General features: G+C 38.3%; 1 protein-coding gene across 1 annotated transcript in view; it reads right to left on the bottom strand.

Moving 5' to 3' along the window:
* Positions 1–20,935, bottom strand: part of CDC5L (cell division cycle 5-like) — a 43,625-nt gene extending 22,690 nt beyond the window's left edge. Inside the window, exons 1-11 of the mRNA XM_004673536.2 lie at positions 20,586–20,935; positions 18,188–18,291; positions 16,623–16,784; positions 15,684–15,811; positions 13,686–13,785; positions 10,215–10,433; positions 8,210–8,354; positions 6,728–6,916; positions 3,245–3,393; positions 1,462–1,624; positions 351–515 (exon numbers count right to left, since the gene is read on the bottom strand). Coding sequence (XP_004673593.1) covers positions 351–515; positions 1,462–1,624; positions 3,245–3,393; positions 6,728–6,916; positions 8,210–8,354; positions 10,215–10,433; positions 13,686–13,785; positions 15,684–15,811; positions 16,623–16,784; positions 18,188–18,291; positions 20,586–20,630 — 1,569 coding nt within the window. The 5' untranslated portion in view covers positions 20,631–20,935. The remainder of the gene's footprint in view (positions 1–350; positions 516–1,461; positions 1,625–3,244; positions 3,394–6,727; positions 6,917–8,209; positions 8,355–10,214; positions 10,434–13,685; positions 13,786–15,683; positions 15,812–16,622; positions 16,785–18,187; positions 18,292–20,585) is intronic.
* Between the last annotated feature and the right edge of the window lie 906 nt (positions 20,936–21,841).

The raw sequence follows: 21,841 nt of genomic DNA, 5'->3' as shown, positions 1-21,841 counted from the left end.
TTAAAGCACAGCACTGAGAAGCTAAAGCCACTTCCGCATGAGTTCGATTCCCGCCTGCCCTGGAGGTGACCACAAGGCGTGGCAGACCTCTCCTGGCCCGCCCGCTGCTCCCCTCAGCAGTGTACTTCGTCAATCTGCCTGTTCTGCTCCTCTCCCTGTCTCTGGTGAATCCTCTCACCCTCCACATCCCTGGCCTGTACCCCAGTTCCATATAAATAAATAAATAAATCTTTAGAAAAAAAAAAGAATTTTAAATAGAGATCTTGAGATATTTAATGGCCATTCTTCAGTCCTACAGCCTACTAACACATTCTGCAAATTCACACTTCCTTTTCATCACAGTTACTCACCTGCTTTCGTGCATCCACATCAGCAGCATCTTCAATATAAGTATCATCAACTTCACGGTCTTCCAGCTCCTTCTCAGCATTTTCTGGTAGAACAATTTCAAAGTCATTCTTAGGGGCTGGAAGGCCCAACAACCCTAAACGGAGATGTTCACGAGATTCTCTTTCCTGTAGAAAAGAATTGGTCCTTCTGAATTCATAGGCATTAAGTATACAAACAATGTTCTGTAAGAGATTCTAAAAAATAAGTGATCTACTTTTAATTCTAAAAAAATAATTTCATTTTTAATTTCAGAATTGAGACTTTAATTCCTTTAGGATTTCTATTTAACAAAAGCATTTCTAACAATGAAGCTTAATAGTAAATGAATAGAACAAGTTTAAAAGTGAATTTGTCCTTGGACAATAATACCTAACCTGAAAATAAATACACAACATTCGGGCATCTTTTCAGATTAGGTTTAGTCTACCTGTGGAAACTAGAAAAAGAAGATGATTTGTAAGACTTAAGAAAAGGAACCTTTTATTCTTGCAGCAACATGGATGGAGCTGGAAGGGATTATGCTCAGTGAAATAAGCGAGAAAGAAAAGAAAAATTATCAAATGGTCTCACTTATAGGAGGAATGTAGAGAGACCAAATAAGGAATGAGGAAAAAAATAATAATAATAATAAAGTAAAAAAAAAAATCATCAGGCAACTACAGCTCAGAGATACTCTGTAGATGAGGGGGAAGGAGAAGAGTCAGGACAGGACTAGGAAGAGCACCAGGAACTAAGGTGATGGTGCACGGGTGAAACACTGGTGGGAATTTCACAGGGAAATCATGCATTGTACAAAAATGAAGGATGATGTAATGAATATATAAAATATATTTTTAAAAATCTATGATGAGAAATGCAAAAAAAAAGTAAAATGTGTGCAAAACACAGATCTGGACACTTCAAGGCATCTACAGTTAAATAAGGACATCCCTTTGTCTTAGAGAAGTTTATACTTCAGAGAGATGGATAGTACTTAGATATATGTAATATGCACTGACAAGAGGCAAATTTTAGTTTGACATCCAAGAGTAATTTTTTCAACAAGGCTATTAAAACGGAACTGACACGTACCATTTGCTTCACATAAGAGGGATCACTGTAGTCTGCCATTCCATCCTCAGGATTAATGTTTAACTTGTCTCGAAGAGGAGTTCTACCCGGGGTGGAGTTAATAACTGGTTTAGGAGTTGTCCCACTTCGGGGTGTTAGCCCTTCAGATCCATGAGAAGGAGTCCTAGAAAGACAGAAACCCCAGCTAATCAAGGTGCCACATTCCTTAGATAGTGCATTCAAATGTTTTTCATGTAAGTTATTTTATAAGTAAAGCAGAAAACACTGATTCCAAAAACTCTGTCTCTCTTCCTGGTTTTAAGTTAGATTTCTAAGTTAAAACAAGATTAGTTCAGCTACCTTAATATTTACACTCGTTATTTTTATAACTTACTACACTCATTATTTTTATAACTTCAAATAAAGTCACTACATTGGGCTTTTACTTGCCTTCCTAAAACAAGTCCACCAAACCTTTATTGACGTAGTGGGGTGACTGAAAACATACAGTGGATAGAGAGTCAGTCAGCACACTCCAAGACACCAGGTGACTCTTCTGAGTTCAGTGTCTTCATCATCTAATCATATGTCTACGCCCTACTCAAAGCTGTTGACCACAACATGATTATCATCAGTGTGCACACTTTTTTTAGGTAGTTTCTCCCTTTACATTCTGTTCAGAAACCAAACACCAAGCTTTTAGAATCGCATCTAAGCACAAATAATTCTCAATGAAGGCTAAGAGAGTCTGGTAAGCTAAAGTTTGTAGACTTTGCAACTTATATTTTAATTGTTCAAAGTCTTTTTTTGGGGGGTACGGGGTGCTTACTTCCTGTATCTTGGCTGTGTTCCAGACAGTTGGTGATGCCGGACAGTTGTTCCCAAGAGGTGAGGTAGAGGTGTTACCGTATAATACATGGTCCCTGCCCCAAAGGAGCTTACAATCTAGTTGAGAGATAAGACATACATGGAAAAAAAGGGATTAGGCTCTCTTACAAGCCTTGCAAAATATATTAAATGTTATCTAAGGATCTGGCTGCCAATATTTCTTGATCCTGTTGTCAAGTATGGCTGAAACAAAGAAGCTTCCCATAAAACAACCAAGTAGGAGCACATATACTAAGATTTAAAATTAGAGTATCTCCAAGTATCTCTGGCTTTTAAAAGATCAGTATGTTTAATGTTTGCCTTTTTAAAAATATAAGTTTACAATTATAAGTATAAACAAACACTGACCTCTGAATTAGTTAATGATATGCACAAAGAAGTGTTTAGAGGTGAAGTAGACTGATACCTACAACTTATTTTGAAATACATGAAAAAGAAAGATGACTTAACAGATAGACACATAGTAATAAAGCCAACATAGTAAAATATCAACAACTGTAGAACGTAGGTGTTGGATGTGTCAATGTTTGCTTACCAAAGGTAAAAGTAATCCAACCTTTCAGAAAGTTAGAAAGTTTTATAATAAAACGTAGAGGGGGAAATACAGTAACATATGCATAAATAGGAATATATATTTTTAATTCACCAAATGATCATTAACAATGAATTTATTTCCTCTTTTAAATTAGATAAACACTCAGAAATGAAAAAACCAGAAACTGAAAAAAGGAAGCTTCATATAGTATTTAACCATTTAACCATTTCCTAGATACTACGGTATTTAGCAAAAAGTGGAAAAAAAAAGAAAAAGTTGATCATTTGTGTCCATTCTCTGTCAACATTATTAAAGCAAACATGTCCAAGTCCTCAAATTCAAACTTTTCTAAATTAGAGAACACTGGCTTGTTTACAATACCTGAACGGGGTAGAAAGAACAGTGTTGGGAGTCTGTACAACTTGCCGCTGCGGTGTTACACCTGAAAAGTCACTCTCATGCAAAGGGGTATTAAGTCCACCTTTTAATGGAGTATCCACATTGGTGAGGGCCATAAGGTTCTGGGCTTCCTAGGTAAAAAGGTAAAGAAGTGTGTTTTAAAACAACTTTACATGGGGTAGTATAATACTCTCTTCTGTCCCTACATAACTAATCTTCAAGCAAGAAGAATCCTTACATATTTGCTCAAGGAAGACCAAAGAGAAAATGAGTACTGGAGCACAGTATAACAAACATGTCAAGAAATTTTGGAATGAAGTTTTATTATGCCCAGAAATGTTGTGGCCTTGCATTTGGAATTACCATTACCCAAAGTTTCTTACATTAGCTGTGCCAAACTTCTTTTAAAAGCATAAAGAACTAATAAGTATTTAGAATTCCCAATATGCACTTAAAGTAAATGTCAAAACACTTATGTTTGAGTCTGTTTCTTCTACTGGAAGTAGAACTGACCTATCCACCGCATAAGAAAACTCATGAAGGCAGATTCCATCCTGAAGTCTTGCCTGATCTCTGTAGGCAGAACTAACTATACACTCCTTCAATATAACCTACACTCATTAATATCACTGCACCTGAAAGTCTTAATTCCCAAGTCTGTGAGCGACTGGTATTTTACATATCCCTCATTCCCATATGCTCTTTCCATAATCCAACCTTGATACTGCTCCATTAAGAGGTGGGATCTACGTCCCTTCTGCTGAATCTAGTTTCACTTGTAACTGACAGTGGTGACTTCCAAAGTCAGAAAAAATGCAGATTCCCACCTCACTCACTACTCCATGCACACGGGAGCCCAGAGAAACCTGGGGAGAAGTCTGACTCTTTTGCAGTCAGTGGGCTGTGCAAAGGTCCAAGTCACATGGAGAGGCCACAAAAGACTTACTCCACACTCCCAGCTAAGTAACCCAATCCACAGCCAGCATCAAACACCAGACACAGCAGACCCTATAATCAAGTCACCCCCAAATGTTGAGCCTTCCTAGCTGAGACGACCTAGACACAGAACAGAGGTAAGTCTTTCTTTCTGTACCGTGTCTGAATTCCTGACCAAAGAAACTGTAAGAACAAAATGTTTTAAATCACTAAATTTTAGGGCAAAACAAAGACAATGATAGCCAGGCTTACTCCATTGTTATGTCTTTATTCATGGAAAGAAAATTTAACTTCATGTTGTCAAAGTCCTGTGTGTACTCTTTGTTACTCTAAAGCATTTTTCTTTATCTAGGAACCCAAAGTTGTCTTGTTTTATACCCCCTAGGCAGGAGGTTGGAAACTACTTCTCTGGGGAAGTAACTCAAGAGAAAAGATCTGAAAGCCTATGCAGGGAAGACATAAAAACAAAACCATTATCGGCTGCCACAAAAGAATTTAAAAACTCATCAAATATGAATAAAGTGTCAAAAAAAAAACTTACAAAAGAGCTCCTCAAAATTAAATACAGTAAAAATTTAACAAATGAATAAAGATAAAAAGCAGAGTATTTCCTGGCAATAACCAAAAGACCAATTAAGACAAAAAAAAAAAACAGGGGCAGGGCTCTCCCTGGTGGCACAACAGGTTAAAGCACTGCATTATGAAGCTCTCAGAAGCCACTGCAGCACAAGTTCGATCCCCAGCCAGGGAGCTGACCCACATGGCGTGGCAGATCTCTCCTGATCCACCTGCACTGCTCCCCTCTGCAGTGTACTTCATCGATCTGCCTGTTCTGCTCCTCACTCTGTCTCTGGTGAATCCTTTCACCTACCACATCTCTGGCCTATACCCCAGTTCTGTAAGCATAAATAAATGAATCTTTAAAAAAAAGTAAGTCCAGAGTTGAATTAATGCTAAACAATCAGAAAATTTAGCAAGAGACTAAAACAAAGATTTGTAACTCAAAGAAAAACAAAATACTGTTAAATAAAGTAACTACAAGGCACTTTACGGCTCAGCAATAAACATAATTTACAGTCTCTTAAGGGTAAATCACGAACATGCTAATCAAAATCATATCATAACCATGAAGATGAGAGAATGAATAGTGGAGGTACAGGGTTTGAGAATGCCAAGTATTCAAATCTTAAGGCTGAAAATGCCTAAAACTAAAAAAGTATCTTAGCAATAAAGTAATTTTAAAAAATTGGCCCTCCCTGGTGGCGCAGCAGGTTAAAGCACAGCACAAAGAAACTAAAGCCACTTCCACATGAGTTCGATCCCCGCCTGCCCCGGAGGCGACCACATGGCGAGGCAGACCTCTCCTGACCCGCACGCTGCTCCCCTCAGAGTGTATTTCGTTGATCTGCCTGTTCTGCTCCCCGCTCTGTCTCTGGTGACTCCTCTCACCCTCCGCATTTCTGGCCTGTACCCCAGTTCTGTACGAATAAATAAATAAATCTTTAAAATAAATAAATAAATAAATAAATGTAGTGGTGTCTCTAAAGAACAATCAATGAAAAGCACAACTATTTTTATTACTATCTCTTATTTGCTGAATCAAAACCTTAAGAATACAGACCTAACTATAAAGGTTGCTGAAAGACTCAAAAGTGTTTTGCAAGACACCCTAAGAACACAGAGAGCTCTAACACCAGGTATTAGAGAGAGATGTAGTACTGACAGCAGGCTGTGTCTAACTAAGAATAGAAATGCAAGGAGGATTTTATTTTTATATCCAAAAGGGCAGATTCATTATATAAAAAAGGAGGGGACAGACAAGCAAGCAGAAAGAGCTACATTTAGAAAGGGGTTAAGTTGAAGAAAGAGGTGGCTCTATACACAGGCTGCAAGAAAATTTAAAAAATTACTTGACTGCATGTGATTTTCGTTCTAGGATTGCCAGACAATGTGAAATTTTAAAACACTATGCTTTGCCGACAGGCCCTAAAGACTAATGAAGATGGGTTTAAAAAAAAAAAACCTATGATTTAATAAATGTAGGAACAAAACCACCAAATAGCTGAATTTTTTATTTCATTCCCTACTACAGACATGGCTAGGATCTATGCATTCAGAACTGTTTCAAATTGTTTACCTTAAAGGAAACAACCAAACTTTGTATTCTCCTTCACACTACTTTTCTTTTTTTAAACTTCTTTTTTTTTTATGTGTTTATTTTTAATGCATACAGAACTGGGGTACAAGCCAGAGTGCAGGGGTGGTGAGAGGCTTCCCCAGAGATAGAGTAGGAAGCAGAACAGGCAGATCGATGAAGTACACTAACAGGAGCAGCGGGCGGGTCAGGAGAGGTCTGCCGCACCATGTGGATCACCTCCAGGGCCAAGGATTGAACCTGCACTGAAGTGGCTATGGCCAGCTTGCAGTGCTGCGTCCTAACCTGTTGTGCCACCAGGGAGGGTCTCCTTCACACTACTTTTCAGGGCAATAAACACAGTGAAAAGCTCACTCTACTACAAGACAGCTTACCTGCAGAATTCTGTCCTGGGAAGCTGGCGTTCGTGGTGTTCTAAGAGCAATGCTATTGTTGGTGACATTGTACTCAGACAAAAGAGTACTGGAAGCAGAGTTTGTTATGCCAGATTCCTCAGCAGTTTGACGTGCAATTTCACTTGCTTGGCCTACTTTGACAACTTCCTGGAGTTCTGCATCTGAAATCTGAGGGAGGGAGGGAAAGTTATCATAATAAGCAGTTATCACAATATACTTTGAAGTTTCTCCAAAGTCCAGAAAGATTTGCAGTTGAAGCTACGTGGTAAGTACAGAAGGGTTCACTGTACTACTCTCTATTTTATATGGGCTTAAAAATTCACATAATAAAGATTTCAAATCTTCCCTTATAATGCAGGAGCAAGAGAAGGAAGAACTCCATATATGACATATGGAGTATGTCATACTAAACAGCAAAGGCTTGTTATTTTCATACATGTATTATTTCAAACCCAAAAAAGTAATAAATCAAGAACATAGTGTTTGTACAAACTATTCATCAATTGAGTCCAGTGAACCACAAAATCCCTACGAAAATCAAGATACTATCTTAATTTTACCAAAATAAATATCCTGAGGTGTATTAAGAAAAAAAATATGCAAAATTGCAACTTAAGCAATATCATAATAAAGTATGTATTTGTTTGTATGTATCACTACCAGTAACGGCAGCATCCGACAAGAATCCTGTGTTGACGGAGCCAATGCACTCACTTGGGGAAAGCAACTCTTTAGGTCAAAGTCTATCCATATGTTCCATTGAACTGTCCAATTCTACAGAATGGTACAACTCAAAACAAGAGCTCATTCAAAATTCCCATTTTGCAGCCAACTATAATTTAGTCAAAGGAACAGAGCCTGCTGAGTGAAGGACTGTGTTTCTCTTTCCTCCACAATTCCCATATTGAGTATCACAGTTGTTCAGAAAAGAATGACACAGCATAACATTCCCTTAAAAAAAGGCAGGCTATACAGGTGACTTGGTGATGGGAAACCCGTGGGGATTATAATTGAGATGGAAAAAAAAAGTACAAAATGATGTAAAAATAAACTGTATAAAAAAAAATTGTCCCCAATAAAAAATTAAAAAATAAAAAAGGCAGGCTGAAGCCCACAAAGTCAAATATTATCTTCATCCAAGTCAACTGTAAGAAAGAGGCCTGGAGCCCTAAAATGCTGACAAATTGCTAGAGATAACACTTACTAGGTCATCATATGATCAGCTTAAGGACTAACATAATTCTTGATAAAGAAGTTTCTGCTCATTTATTATGCTGTAGCACAATGATTTATTTCTGTATGAATGTTTTATTTCTATACGCTCACCAGTAGCATTGTGAATTTTTTAAAGGAACCTAACCCAAGCACCGAGCAAAGGCCAGGTACACAGGTCCTCAAACATTTGCTGAATAAATGATAAGGATTTGCGTTCACACGCGAAAAAACTTTTTATCAGATTACCTGAGGAGCAGGAAGTACTAATTTACTTCTCTTTTTAGTAAATTCAGAAACACCACTAGTTTGAAGAATAGCCGACGGTAAATCAGATTCTTTTTTCCTTTTCAAATGCTGCTTGTCTTTTTTTCTATCTCTTCCTTCTTTTTCACTGTCATGGGTCAAGGTAGAAAAGAGATTTAAGTCATGTAGAAGCAAAACATTATAAGCACACAAATACTCAAAGACATTTTAAACAAAATAATTCTGTTCCTAAGAAAATTACTAATAAAAAGACAAAAGTTATATACCTTAACTTGTTCCCTACACCACTACCTACCTACTGTATTCCAGTGAAATGCACACTCAGAATAGCAACAGATTATTACAAAAGCAGGATACACTCAGTATTTTTTTTTCTTACACATAGAAGAACTGGCTGTATATCAGAGGTGTCAGGGTGGGGAGAAGATTCACCACAAAGTGGAGAGCAGAACAGATGGATTTACTGTTTGCCTGCCAAGGGGAAGAGCAGGCAAGACAGGAGAAAACTGCTGTGCCAAACGTGGGTCAGCTCCCTGGCTGGGGATTGAACTCAGGGTGCACAAGGTAGGCCTCACACTCAGTAATTTAAGTACTAGATATAAACTGTGCAGCTATAAAGACTGATAAGCAAAATACAACATATAAAGTCAAAAGCAAAACAAATGACTCTGGTATCATGAACATTCATATGAAAATAAAGATGCACATAGAAAAATGGTATAAAAACAAGCATATAGAAAGGTAAATAATCATACAAAAGGGACAGTATTAAAACTTATCGATTTTCAGTTCCCTATTAAAAATACTATCCGTTATCTTTTTTTTTCCAGTTATCTTTTAAGACACAATTTTTTCAAAAGGACATTTAAGTCCTGACAAATAAAGCCAAAAAGTTGGTAGAAAGCCCAAAGCCAGGCCCAAGGCCGTCTGCCAAAGCTCCAGGATGCCTCTTCCCTTCTGCATGTCATCTTCTCTGGTCTTTCCCTCATCTACCTCTTTTTTTTAAGATTATTTATTTATGCACACAAGAACTGGGTCATGGGCCAGAGGTATTGGAGGGAACACTAAGGGGAAGGTGAGAGTATACACCAGAAACACAGTGTGGAGCAGAACAGGCAGATCCACTGTAATACTCTGCTGAGGAAGAGAGGTCTGCTGCACCATGTGGGTCACTTCCCTGACCGGGAATCAAACCTGAGCTGCAGTTAGCTTCACAGTGCTGCACTCCAACCCACTGTACCATCGGGAAGGGCCCTCTACTTCTTCAAAATGATTTTTCCTCTTCAATATTTTACTATAACACCTACCTAGAGCAATGTTCTAAAGTGAGAAGTACAACAGAGAACCATCCAGAGGTTGACATCTGTTGTTAAGTAATAATTCACATCAACAGAAATGGAAAGTCAATTAGAGAGCAGAAAACTAAAACTCAATGACAATTCAAAGAGATTCTCCCCATAATACTCAGATATTAAGTCTAAAAATCCCCAGAAACAGGCAAAATTTACACCTTACGACATACATCTTATAAATAGCTAATTATCTCCACCCAAGTGAAAAGGTTCTAAAATGCACTGGTAATTTCTTTAAATTTCATCTTAATAAAAACAAGATAAAATTTTTGCTAGGAAAAAAAAAGAACCAGATCAAACTCTGACAGGTTCCTGTAGACAATTAGTAAACATGCAAATCTGTTCACAAGTACACATAAATTTTAAGATTGTGACTCAGTAAGTAGACAGTTCACGAAGAGCCAAGCACTAATAATTCAGGAGATAAAAATCATTCTGTGCCAAAATCCTGACAGCCAGGGTTACTGGTTCTCTCAGAAAAGTGAGAAACCATTAATTAAATAAAAACATATGTAGGCCACAGTGACCTACATATATATTAAAAAAAAAAAAACCTGGCCCCAGCAAAGATAGTATCTGGTCCTCTATAAAATTCCTATTGTTTTCCCAGTTTCAAAATCAGCAGGGCAACTTACGATCGCAGCTCCCCATCCAGGTCCTGCTGTCTTAATTTTCTGAAATCTGCATCAAGAGCCTGGTAATTTTCCTCAGATGTATCATAGAAACCAAGAGCAGGCTTTTTTTCAAATGGGATTTCAGCATTATAATCAACACCTCTCTTCTTTTTTCTTTTTTTCTGAATTTCTATGCCAGCTGCTCGAAGTTCTCTTCTCTTTTGGAGGGCAGCAAGACGCCTGAAGAAAAACAACACAGATTACCTTGAAAAACAAGTAACAAGGTAAAGAGGTGAATTCACCGAGCATTAAGAAACCTGTTTACTGAAGGAAAAAACATTTATTTAAATTCTCACCTCGTGTCATTCACCAAAATCCGGTTTTGATTTAAAGCTCAATACAAATACATATATGCACATATACAATAAAGCAAAGAGAAAAACCAGCAGGAAATATAAGTAATGTGTTATCTATAGTAATGTATTTACAAAATGCAAGCTAAACCAAGGGCAAGAAAAAAGATCAATGGCTTTGAAATTGAAATTTTATATCTACAGCACTATTCTTACAAATTCATATAAACAAAATTAAAAATTAAAACAAAAAAAATTCACAAGTTAATATAGGACCCTTACAAGTTTTTTTGATTTTTTTTAAATGAACCCTAAGGACAAAGAAAGAGCAAAAGGAATATACTAAGCCAAAAAATGCAAACAAGTTTTACTTAATTGAAAAGAGTCAAAAGTTAATTTAAGTAATATTTCTGCATAACTGGTTAACAATACTCAATTTCTCATTTTAATGGCAAGGGTTCATAAAGTAGACAGTGTTACACAATGGTAATGCTAAAGTTCCCATTATCTTTCCCAAGAGACAATTTGGAACCACAAATAAAAACAGTTTTTCACATTTTTTTTTTTAAGATTTATTTATTTATTTGTACAGAACTGGGGTACAGGCCAGAGATGTGGGAGGGTGGGAGGAGCCACCAGAGACAGAGTGGGGAGCAGAACAGGCAGAATGTCGAAGTACACTGCTGAGTACACTGCTGAGGGGAGCAGTGGGCGGGCCAGGAGAGGTCTGCCACACCATGTGGTCACCTCCGGGGCAGGCAGGGATCGAACTCATGCGGAAGTGGCTTAAGCTTCTCAGTGCAGTGCTTTAACCCGCTGCGCCACCAGGGAGGGCCAGTTTTTCACATTTTTAACCCAATAATTTCACTCCTCAACCTTAAGCATAGAAAATAAGTAATGAAAAGACTACAAAACCATTCACTGAACACTGCTTGTGATTACTTAGTAACTAGACACAATTTAAACATCACATTAAATGAAATTAAATGAATCTATAACATAACTGTAAGACAGCTACTTTTTTTTCTTAAAAGATTTATTTATGCTTACAGAAATGGGGTACAGGCCAGAGGTGTGATGGGTAAGAGGATTCACCAGAGACAGAGTGGGGAGCAGAACAGGCAGATGACTGAAACACACTGCTGAGGGGAGCAGCGGGTGGGTCAGAAGAGGTCTGCCACACCATGTGAGTCCATTCCCTGGCTGGGAATCGAACTTGTGCTGCAGTGGCTTCTGAGAGCTTCATAGTGCAGTGCTTTACCTCCTTGCGCCACCAGAGAGAGCCCAAGATAGCTACTTTTTAAGCAGTCCTATTTAACCTTTGAAAAGTTTGTTAATGTACTGATGTGGAAAGATGCCCAAGACATACTGCTGTGTATAAAATGTGACAAGTTTACATGTAATAACATGTAAAGATTATATGCACACTTATATTTCACTTTATAAATAGTGACGTATTAACACTGACAATTACTGGAGATTGGAATTTCATTTAACTTTTTCTTCATACTTTCTCATAATGCTATAATTTTAATGAATTAATGAGAAATATTCACAATATTAAAGGGGGAAAATCAAGCTACAACGTAAGAGGTTCTGCAAACCCAGTCAAAAGCGAAAATGATGAAAATTAGTTAACTAGAAGTTTCTGAGAAGGGTCCTAAGGGGATATACCAAATGAAAAAACATTCAAGAAAGTCTACTAAAATTTATTAAGAAAACAATAAGGTCTGCAGAATTAGAATCAAAGACCCACTCACTCCCCACCTGCCCCCTCCCAGCTCAGGGAGACACAAACTCCATTCCACACTGGTTCAGTCAAGAACACAGAGTAGAAGGGCTTTTCTTCCCAGAGGAGTTAAGTCACTAGAATTTCTCAGCCTGCCTCCGATATTCACTGCAGCAGCTAAGTTCCATGAAGAGTAGCTGAGAAGTAGGAGCTTCCTTTCTTCTGTCCAGACTGAGGCTCTACCTTGGGCACAGAGCTGCTAAGAAGACTGGACAGCCCTTGCCCTAGGGTTCCATGCTAGGAAAGAAAAGCCAAAGATTCCTGTGCTGTTGCCCACAACGTCCACTAAGCTTAACTCCTAAAGTGAGATCACTCAGAGACAAACATGTCAGAACCCAAAAGTAAAACGGAAAACTCCAAATCTCTCCCCAAAGAAACTGACTTCATTTGCAAGATATGGAGTTCAAGATTAAGGGCACTCTCAAAAGCAGTGAGGTTGTGCAGAAAAGCAACTGGGAAGGAAATGATATTCATTACAGACACAAACCGTAAACCCACTATTGTGCTAGGAGAAACAGATAAGTAGGACAAGCCCTCCTGAGGTCAGAACATTACCAAACACTGATCTCAGTAACTATCCCTTTGGAGGGGCCCAAATTTGACTGGATCCATTTGTGGAGCAGTGTTGAAAGATACTGCTGGAAATAATACAGCAAGCAGCTGTCAATTAGTAGAGTTTAACAGCTGGGTGTAGCCAGAGGAAAAATAAGTAAAAAGAGTCCTGTTAAAATCCTATCATCCCAGGATAACTGACTGTGGGCATAGCAGGACTATACCCAACATCAGAGGTTTTACATGCAGGTGAGATGGAATATAGGAATGACTACATAACCCAGCCAGTCACTAAACAAAGCAAGAAAATAACATTACGAAGGTGAAGGGAACACTAATATCCACAACTGCTGCTGCTCCGCAGTATCCAGTCCCCAACAAAAAATGAGGCATGCAAGCATTAGTGCTTGCCCAACAGTAGCCAAAGAAAGCAGCTACCTGGCATTAGTGCATAAGTCATGTAGCTTTGTGTATGTTCTGGCCATGTGACTAGCAGATGGCTACCACAAGTCAAGTCCTCCCATGCTAACAGAAAAAATCCAAGATACTGAGTGAACTATATGGACATCACTTCTGTCATTTCTTCAAAAAAATTTTTTTACAATAATTTTTTTCTGTAACTTTGAAAATTGTGGAGTTTATGTAACCTCTTTTTTAAAAAAGTAATTAAAAAAATTAGCAAATTAGAATTGAACAATTGTAATTATTACTCATCCAACAGGATTGATCGTGTAGTTTTTAGTGGGTCCAGGGACGCACAGAATCTAATTGTTCAACTATGGGTGGAACCAACCATACCTCGCTTCTTCCAATTGCTTCTCTCTTGCTTTCCTTTTGGCCTTTTTTCCCTGAGTATTAGCCAAGCGAGCTCTAGCTTCAGAAAGCATCTCAAGTTCATCTGCCAAAATAAAGAGAAGAAAAATTAAGCACTTTTCCAACAACAACAAAGTATGTGAGAAACATACCACAGTGCTTAAGATGAGAAAAACCATTAAGTAGAATCATATGGTCTAGCATAATGGAAATAGCCTAAGTTTTCAAGTTGAAGAAACTAAAGTTAAATCCAGGCCTACCACTTGCTAGACCCTGGATAACTTATTTGAGCAAATTTTATCATCTATAAAGTGGGAATTAACAATTCCCTTTTGAAAGGGATGTTGAGGGCCCTCCCTGGTGGTGTACCAGGTTAGGACGCAGCACTGCAAGTGAGCCGCAGCCGCTTCAGTGTGAGTTCAATCCCTGGCCCCGGGGAAGACCACATGGCGTGGGAGACCTCTCCTGATCCGCCTGCTGCTCCCCTCAGCAGTGTGCTTCGTCTATCTGCCAGTTCTGCTCCCCACTCTGTCTCTCACCACCCCTGTACCTCTGGATTGTACCCCAGTTCTGTATGAATAAATAAATAAATCTTTAAAGAATAAAGAAGGGGATGTTGAGAAAAGCTCAGTAAAATGAAGTACAGCATCTAACAAGTATTCAATAACGGAGGCTATAATTACATCCTTCATTCTATCAACTAACTGGCACAGCACAGATCATGAACTGTTCTTTGAAACTATTTTAACTATTTAACTATAACTATTCTTTGAAACTATTTAACTGATAATCTTTATTAGATATACCATTTTTTTCAAAGAACTATTTCTTTCCTTCCCATGGCTGTCCAGAGTAAATATTACTGAGAATTTAGACCAATTCCCATATAAGGCTATTCAACAGAATTATAAAAGAACTTTTAAAAAAAGAATTTCAGGATTGCCTCTCTCCCAACCATAACCCCACCTTCTGACTCAGTATCTCCAGGACAGATCCTGGTAGTTTTTAAAAATTCCCCATGTGATACCTAATATAGCCAGCCTTAGATAGTCTAACTTTGAAAACAACTACCTTCATTTCAAATTTTTAAAACTTTAAAACTCAACAAATATTCACTGAATATTTCAAAACAACCTTGGGAAATTAAATGTTACTATTCTCCATCTGGCAGAAAGAAAATCAAAACTCAGAGAAATCATGACTCACCTAAAGTCAAATAGCTAATTAACTACAGACATGGATCAAAATCCCAGTTTCTCTGATTCTTATGATTTTAAGTAATCATCATTAAGTCTCCATCATAATCTTATGTTGCCTTTTCACAGATGACCTAAAATCTAAAAAGTATTTAACAGAAGGACTGGAGTCCAAAATCCTGACCTGCTGGCTATCTTCTCTGAATGGGAATGAGAATACAAAATCTTGAAGGGTTTATGTAGTTTCCAGAGAAATGTGTCCAGTAGCATTCCACTGTTTAGTTTATTAATTAAATTGAAAAACCCCAAGGTAAAGGGAAACTGTCTAAAAAGAACAATTATTCTATTAATAGAAAACTGGACACATCCAGGCAACTTGTACTAACAACTGCAAACAGAACTGGGAACCTAAAAATCAAAGGAGTTCAGAAAGGAACCAAAAGAGTTACAAAGAGGCCTAAGGGCCTTCCCTGGTAGCACAATGCTAAGGACACAGGACTGCACGCTAACCGCAGCCGTTGCAATGCAAGTTCGATCCCTGCTCCAGAAGTGATCCACATGGCGCGGCAGACCTCTCCAGACCCGCCGCTCCCCTCAGCAGTGTACTTCTTCCATCTGCCTGTTCTGCTCCCCACTCTGTCTCTGGTGAATCTCTCACTGCCCCTACACTTCTGGCTTGTACCCAAGTTCCATATACATAAATAAGTTTTTACCAAAAAAAAAAAAAGAGGACTGAGGAGTTAACAATATTCCAAAGTTAATAAATTCCTCACAAGCATATACTTACCCTCGTCCATATCAATTGGATCAGGCCGTGCTGGTTTTGTTTCTGGATTTGGATCTATTTCTCCAGGTTTAAGTTTTCTCGGATCATCTGTTGTTTCCTCTTCATTGTCTCTCTGGGCAGCTTTATCCCTAAAAATAAGAGCACGGAGGAATTAGTTCACAATAAACCATTAAGTCTTAGAAACACAAGGTTTCCTAACTCTAGCACTATGTATTCCTAAAAACCCAATGGATGGGCACTAGCAAGAAGCATTTCTACTACTGCTTTATCTGAAAAGCGGTATTAAAACTCTATAATTTCACTAAGTGTTTTCATGCACTATGAAATAGTATTCAGGCAGTTCCTTAATTAGGGATGAAATATAAAAAAATAGTGTTCCCGTATTGTGATTATGGGTGATTTTTTTTTTTGTTTTCACTATTTTTTGACCAGATTTTCTACAATAAGCATGCATGATTTGTATACATATATATTGTATATATTATCCTTTTAAAAGTAAACGATATCTAATTTTGATCAACAACATGAGATGTGGTATATGATTCAGCCAGTTTTAGCTCCTCTGAATTTAAAAAGATCTACTCAGTGTCATTCAAAAAGATATATATACATTTTTATAATGCTTTTTTATATTCACTTACAAGAGAAATTCATAGTGCTCCAAGCACTGGGCAGCTGTTCTTCCAATGATTGGCGCGATGGTGATTTTTTTTTTTTTGCTTTCACTATTTTTTGACCAGATTTTCTACAATAAGCATGCATGATTTGTATACATATATAGTGTATATATTATCCTTTTAAAAGTAAACAATGTCTAATTTTGATCAACAACATGAGATGTGGTATATGATTCAGCCAGTTTTAGCTCCTCTGAATTCAAAAAGTGTCATTCAAAAAGATATATACACATTTTTATAAGGCTTTTTTATATTCACTTACAAGAGAAATTCATAGTGCTCCAAGCACTGGGCAGCTGTTCTTCCAATGATTGGCGCAATGGTCCTCCACTGTGTAGGCATCAACTTGGCCAAATGCAAGAGTTTTTCCTCTTCTTCTCTAGACCATTCTGTTTTCTTAATGCTTGGATCCAGCCATTCATACCTATTTTAAAAATACCATGTTATACATTAATCAGCCACAAAGCATGACTATCCTACTTACACATTAGATATACTGGATTCTAATATCTTGAAGAAAAAGAAAAAAAGCAAACTGATTTCCATCTTTCAATTATAAATATAGTAGTCAGTCTGGTTAAATGTAACCCATTCAATATACCTTATTGTCACCAAATTTGACTGTATTTTGATTATGCAAGATTACCAAGGCTTAAAAAGAAAAGTAACTAGACTGATCTGTATGCCTTCCTTCTCAGCTAGTGATTGTTTTCACTTATTTTATACTTTATTAGAGATTTTGACATTTCTTTGGAACTAAAACAATACAACCACATGTTTTTTGAGTGCTTGTAGTTTTCATAGCACTTTCTCATATTTTGATTTGATTCTCACAACTACTTGGCTTACTTCTTCAAGCATTTGACTGTAACTAACTAAATGCTTTTCAGTATCATCTATTTTTGTTTGGTATGTTTTAAAATAAAACCACTGTTAATCCTGGTCTTTCCTAATTCCCTACTCTATGCACCTTTTCCATTTAGTCTACTTCACTGGATGAGAGACTAGCAAACAAAATCTAAGCCCTACCAAACATGGGGCAGGAACCCCATGCTTCTTTGCACCAGGAGAAGCAGAAATCAGAACCACTTCTTCAGGTTGAAGACCAGCCTCCTCTTGAAGGTTCTTTCCCCTTTCAGGTGTATGGCATATAAGATCACTCTTATACAATCCAAAACAATGTTTCTGGTACCACATGGATCAAGGTTGGAGCCAGAACAATCATACCAACAAATAGTTAATTGTCCACTATCCTGTGACTTGAAAAGAGATCACAAGCGTAGTATTGGCTCATGTTATCCTTTGCAGTAGCAAATACACAATATTTCAACTATATCTTAAAGAAACTCTACTGCTGTGAACTAGTCTATAAAATTAACCGTTATGTTTATCAATGATTTCTTTAAGAAATGTACCTTCCACAAAAGCCAACTCAGTAACTTTTGGAACACAATCCATTTTTAATAAGCAGGGACCCCCATCTGTATAAAAGTAGATTTATTTTGTGTTTACACAGTAGATTTATTTTGTGCTTCACAAGACATTTTCAAATACGTTTACTCATTTGAACCTCAAATCTCCATGAGTTAGGACCAAATATTATATCTAATTGGTAGAAAACAGAAGATGAAGGGCATAGAAAAATGGCTTGCCTAAGAACTTAAAGGAAACATATGACAGCGAAGTGTAAAATGTAAATTCCCACCTCCATGCCATACTTTATTTTATAACACAATGCTGCTTTCTTTGGTGAGGGCCAAAAAAATAACATTTTTCCTCATCATAATTAAGGTCATTTCTGTTTTCCACTCATTTACTAATACATACCATCTGGCTTTGCACTGCTTTGCTGATTTTCTGTGTAGAAGTGAGGCAATCCTAGACCATTGGTTTTTTCCATATTTCATTACCGCTGCTTTCAGAATTTCATCCTAAAATTATCAAAGAAAAAGAATATAGTAAATCATAAAACTTCAAGTGAAAAAAGACAGAATTTACAATACCGTTGACAGGGCTACTAGGAAAAAAGACATACACCTTTTTTTCAACGTACAAAAATTATTAAACAGTAAGCCAGAATCAGCAAAATGTAAGAAATTAAAAAGATATCCATTAAAAGAACATCCTACCCACCCTTAAACACAGAAACACATACATCCCCAATAAGTTGGGAGTGAATACAGCCCAATTTGAGATTCTATTTGATAGATTAACAAAAAATATTCTCCAATGTGTGGCTACTAGTCTATTCAAAAGAATGTAATTCAGCCATTCATTCATTCAAAAAAACATATCCTGAAAAAAAAAAAACCATATCCTGAATACTTACCTCTAAGATGGTGGTACTAAGAGAAAAAAAATTCAACAGGATACATCCAGCCTTCAAGAAGCAAATCAAGACTGGTAAATCCATTGTCCAGTTCCGGTTTCCTAACTCCAATTTCCAAATGACATTTTCTCTTCATGGCCACAACCGCCCCACCCCCCACCCCTCACTCTAAACCAAGAATCCACATCTAAAGTCTAAGCTAACATTTAAGTATTCCTCCCCTACCTCACCAGTCAGTCTTCATTTCAATCTCCCTCCAATCTCTAGATATTACTTCACCAGAGCACCTTCTGGTCGTGGCATTCTCCAATCCCATGAAAGTCCAGCAAACTATGCCACCGACACCAGAGATAACAGAGTAAAAGAGGTTGCACTTAAAGTATATTACTTTTAGGTCTTTTCCACATTGGACTTGAGCTACATGCCTCATATTAGAGTCATAATCCGCTCCACGCTACCCTATTTCCTCCCCTCATCCCCCATTAGAGATAAAAAAAAAGAGTAAGTCTTTGACCATTTCATAGGAATCCTGCTGTTTACTGATTTGTACATCTGCTCTCCTCCAGAATTATATTTGCTCCATTTTAAACAGCCTGGTTCCCCCCATGCAAGATGTGAGAAAAGATTATCACTGATTTTATTTGTAACTTCACTGCAGTAGTTATACCTAATCACCATCTTAAGTATATAGCAGTTGTCCACCCTACCAGAGTCACCTGGCAAACATTTGCAGGGATCCTTCACCGTGGCTTACACAGTGGCTACTGTCCTAGGTTCAAAGAATACAGAGACCTGGTAGTTTTACAGAACTACATTCTGGAGGAAATATTTAGCAACTAGCACTTACTGAAAGCCCACTATGTGCCAAATATGTTCATTCACTCAATCATCTAGAGGTAGATATCACCGTCAACCCCATTAGAAAATGTGAAACTGAAGTGCTGTAAAGTTTATGAAGCTTATCCAGAATCACATGCTTGCAAAAGGACAAGGCACACCATAAGCAATGTGGAAGGAAGAGCATGGGTCAAATGAGGATGCAACCAATTTTTATAAGGTGAATGGGCAAAAATCCCAAGAAGAGTTTCTGAATTTAGTTTTGAACGTTGATCAGAAGGCCAAGAAGATACACAATGGAAAAAAGACGCAGAGCAAAAAGAAATGATGTGCCCCAAAAACTGTCAGTACACTCTGAACACACTAAAATCTGTTTTATTCTCTCTACTATCCTGGCATTATCCATTAAACTTCTGGAAGCAAAAAGAATACTGTAGGCAGTCTGTCCTATCTGGCTTCTATCCAGGATAGGGCGAAAAGACAGGAAGATTAAGGATGAGACAGGCCTTGGAACTACCGGGAGGACAGACAAGTTACACCTTGGTAACCGACAGCCAGTAGGATGCTGGCATAAAGGGGCTCTTCGAATCTGGCGGTCAACTGCTTCCCCTCGTCAAAGAAGTCAATAAAGAAACAAAGTTATGGCCACGGCACTTCTTTATTTTTGAGTATCAGAGAGAGGCAAAGTTCCTGAACTGTGGACCACGGGTGCCCCAGAAGGCATAATCTCGCTGATGTCCCATCTTCCCCTCCACACTGAGCGTTCCACCAGGATTGTTAAAGGGGCTGAGGGACGTTCCTAATCCTCAATTCAACAAATATTCACTGTGGGCTTAACAAGTGTCTGGCAGGTACTCGAAAGGTTAAACCACCGCCCCTGCCCTGGAGGTCTCAGAAAACCCAGGGCCCTGCACACAGGAGGGCCGGGAGTTCTCCCCGCGCAGCCCCCCAACGCAGACCCCGCGGGGCATCCTCCAGGCAAAGGCCGACCTCCGCGCGCTTGCGCACAAGCATCCAGAAGGGGCGAAGGGCAGCGGACGGCGGGAAAAGGGGACTTACCTCGGTATTCCTCCACACGCCCCCCTTGATCATAATTCGAGGCATCCTGGCGGCAAGGTGTCCCGGCAAGTGGCCGAGAGGAGGTTCAGAGAAGTACTAACGGCGCTGCGGCCACGGGACCGAAAGCCGACACTTCCTCCAAGCGCGACCTTCTGCTTTAAGAAATCTGCGCAGGCGCAAGGAAGAGGGTGGGAAGCGTAGTAGCAGATCTCGCGAGAACTCAGGTAGCTGAAAGGAAGTAGGTGTCTAGATAAAGCTCTAGTTAGAACTCTGACAGAAAACCATCAAACCACTCCGGCGTAAGCGTCCGACGCCTCGCGCAGGTCCAAATTCGGTTAGGGAAACCACGGCTCTCGCGAGATATTGACGGTAATTTCTTTGGCTGTGAAGGCAGGGGTGGGATTGGTCGTGACGTCACCCAGTGGGAGAGAATGGGACCTTCACTCCTGTAGTTTCGGCAATGAAAGAGCTTTGTTGACTTACTTATTTCATACCTACAGAATAATCAGGAAAAAGTTATTACTTATTTACCAGTGCCCTACTTTGTAAAATAGAGTTAATAATAGTACCAAACTCAGGATGTCCTGGAAACTAAAATGACAGCATAAACCGGGTACAGTATCTGGTACAGCTTAACTGCTCAAAAAAGTGGCACTTGTTATTACAAGTACAATACCGAAATAATGGGTGTCCCAGAAACCCGCAGACATGTCAGTTTTTCATTTGTAACTATTCAAACTGCATTAACAAGAGGGTTACTCTTGATAGGTGCTGGTATTAAACGGGTTGAAATCGTAGCTCTCTCTGTAATAATCTTACTGAATTTCAGTATCCTGATCTGAAAAGCAGAGCTAACAATACCTACTTCATAAATTTTTAGGGCAAGTTAATTGAGACATAACTAAAACAAAGAAAAAGGAACTGTCAACCTATTTGTCATTCTACCCTCACTCGGTTTCTTTTATCATTTAGAAAGTCTCTTTGTGCCAGATCTGGAAGATAAAAAAATATTTACTTAGTGGACTGGACACTGAGAATGTAATGCCTGACTCTTTGTATTCCTTCATTTCTCCTTTTGTTTCTTCTGGAAGCGTTACCGAATTTTCTGATTAGATTTGTTATTAATTACTTTTGCCTTGAAAGGGGAAATCGTATCAATAAAATCACTGTTTTCTATTGAGAGGAGGCAGTGTAGGATTATGAAGAAGACACATAAATGTAGCTGTATACTAGTTCAAGTGGACTCCTAATATCAA

This window comes from Condylura cristata, unplaced genomic scaffold (assembly GCF_000260355.1).
Source record: "Condylura cristata isolate star-nosed mole 26May11 unplaced genomic scaffold, ConCri1.0 scaffold00001, whole genome shotgun sequence".
Lineage (NCBI taxonomy): Eukaryota > Metazoa > Chordata > Mammalia > Eulipotyphla > Talpidae > Condylura > Condylura cristata.
Note: the sequence above shows the minus strand (reverse complement) of the source record. Positions and strands in the feature narration are given on the sequence as shown.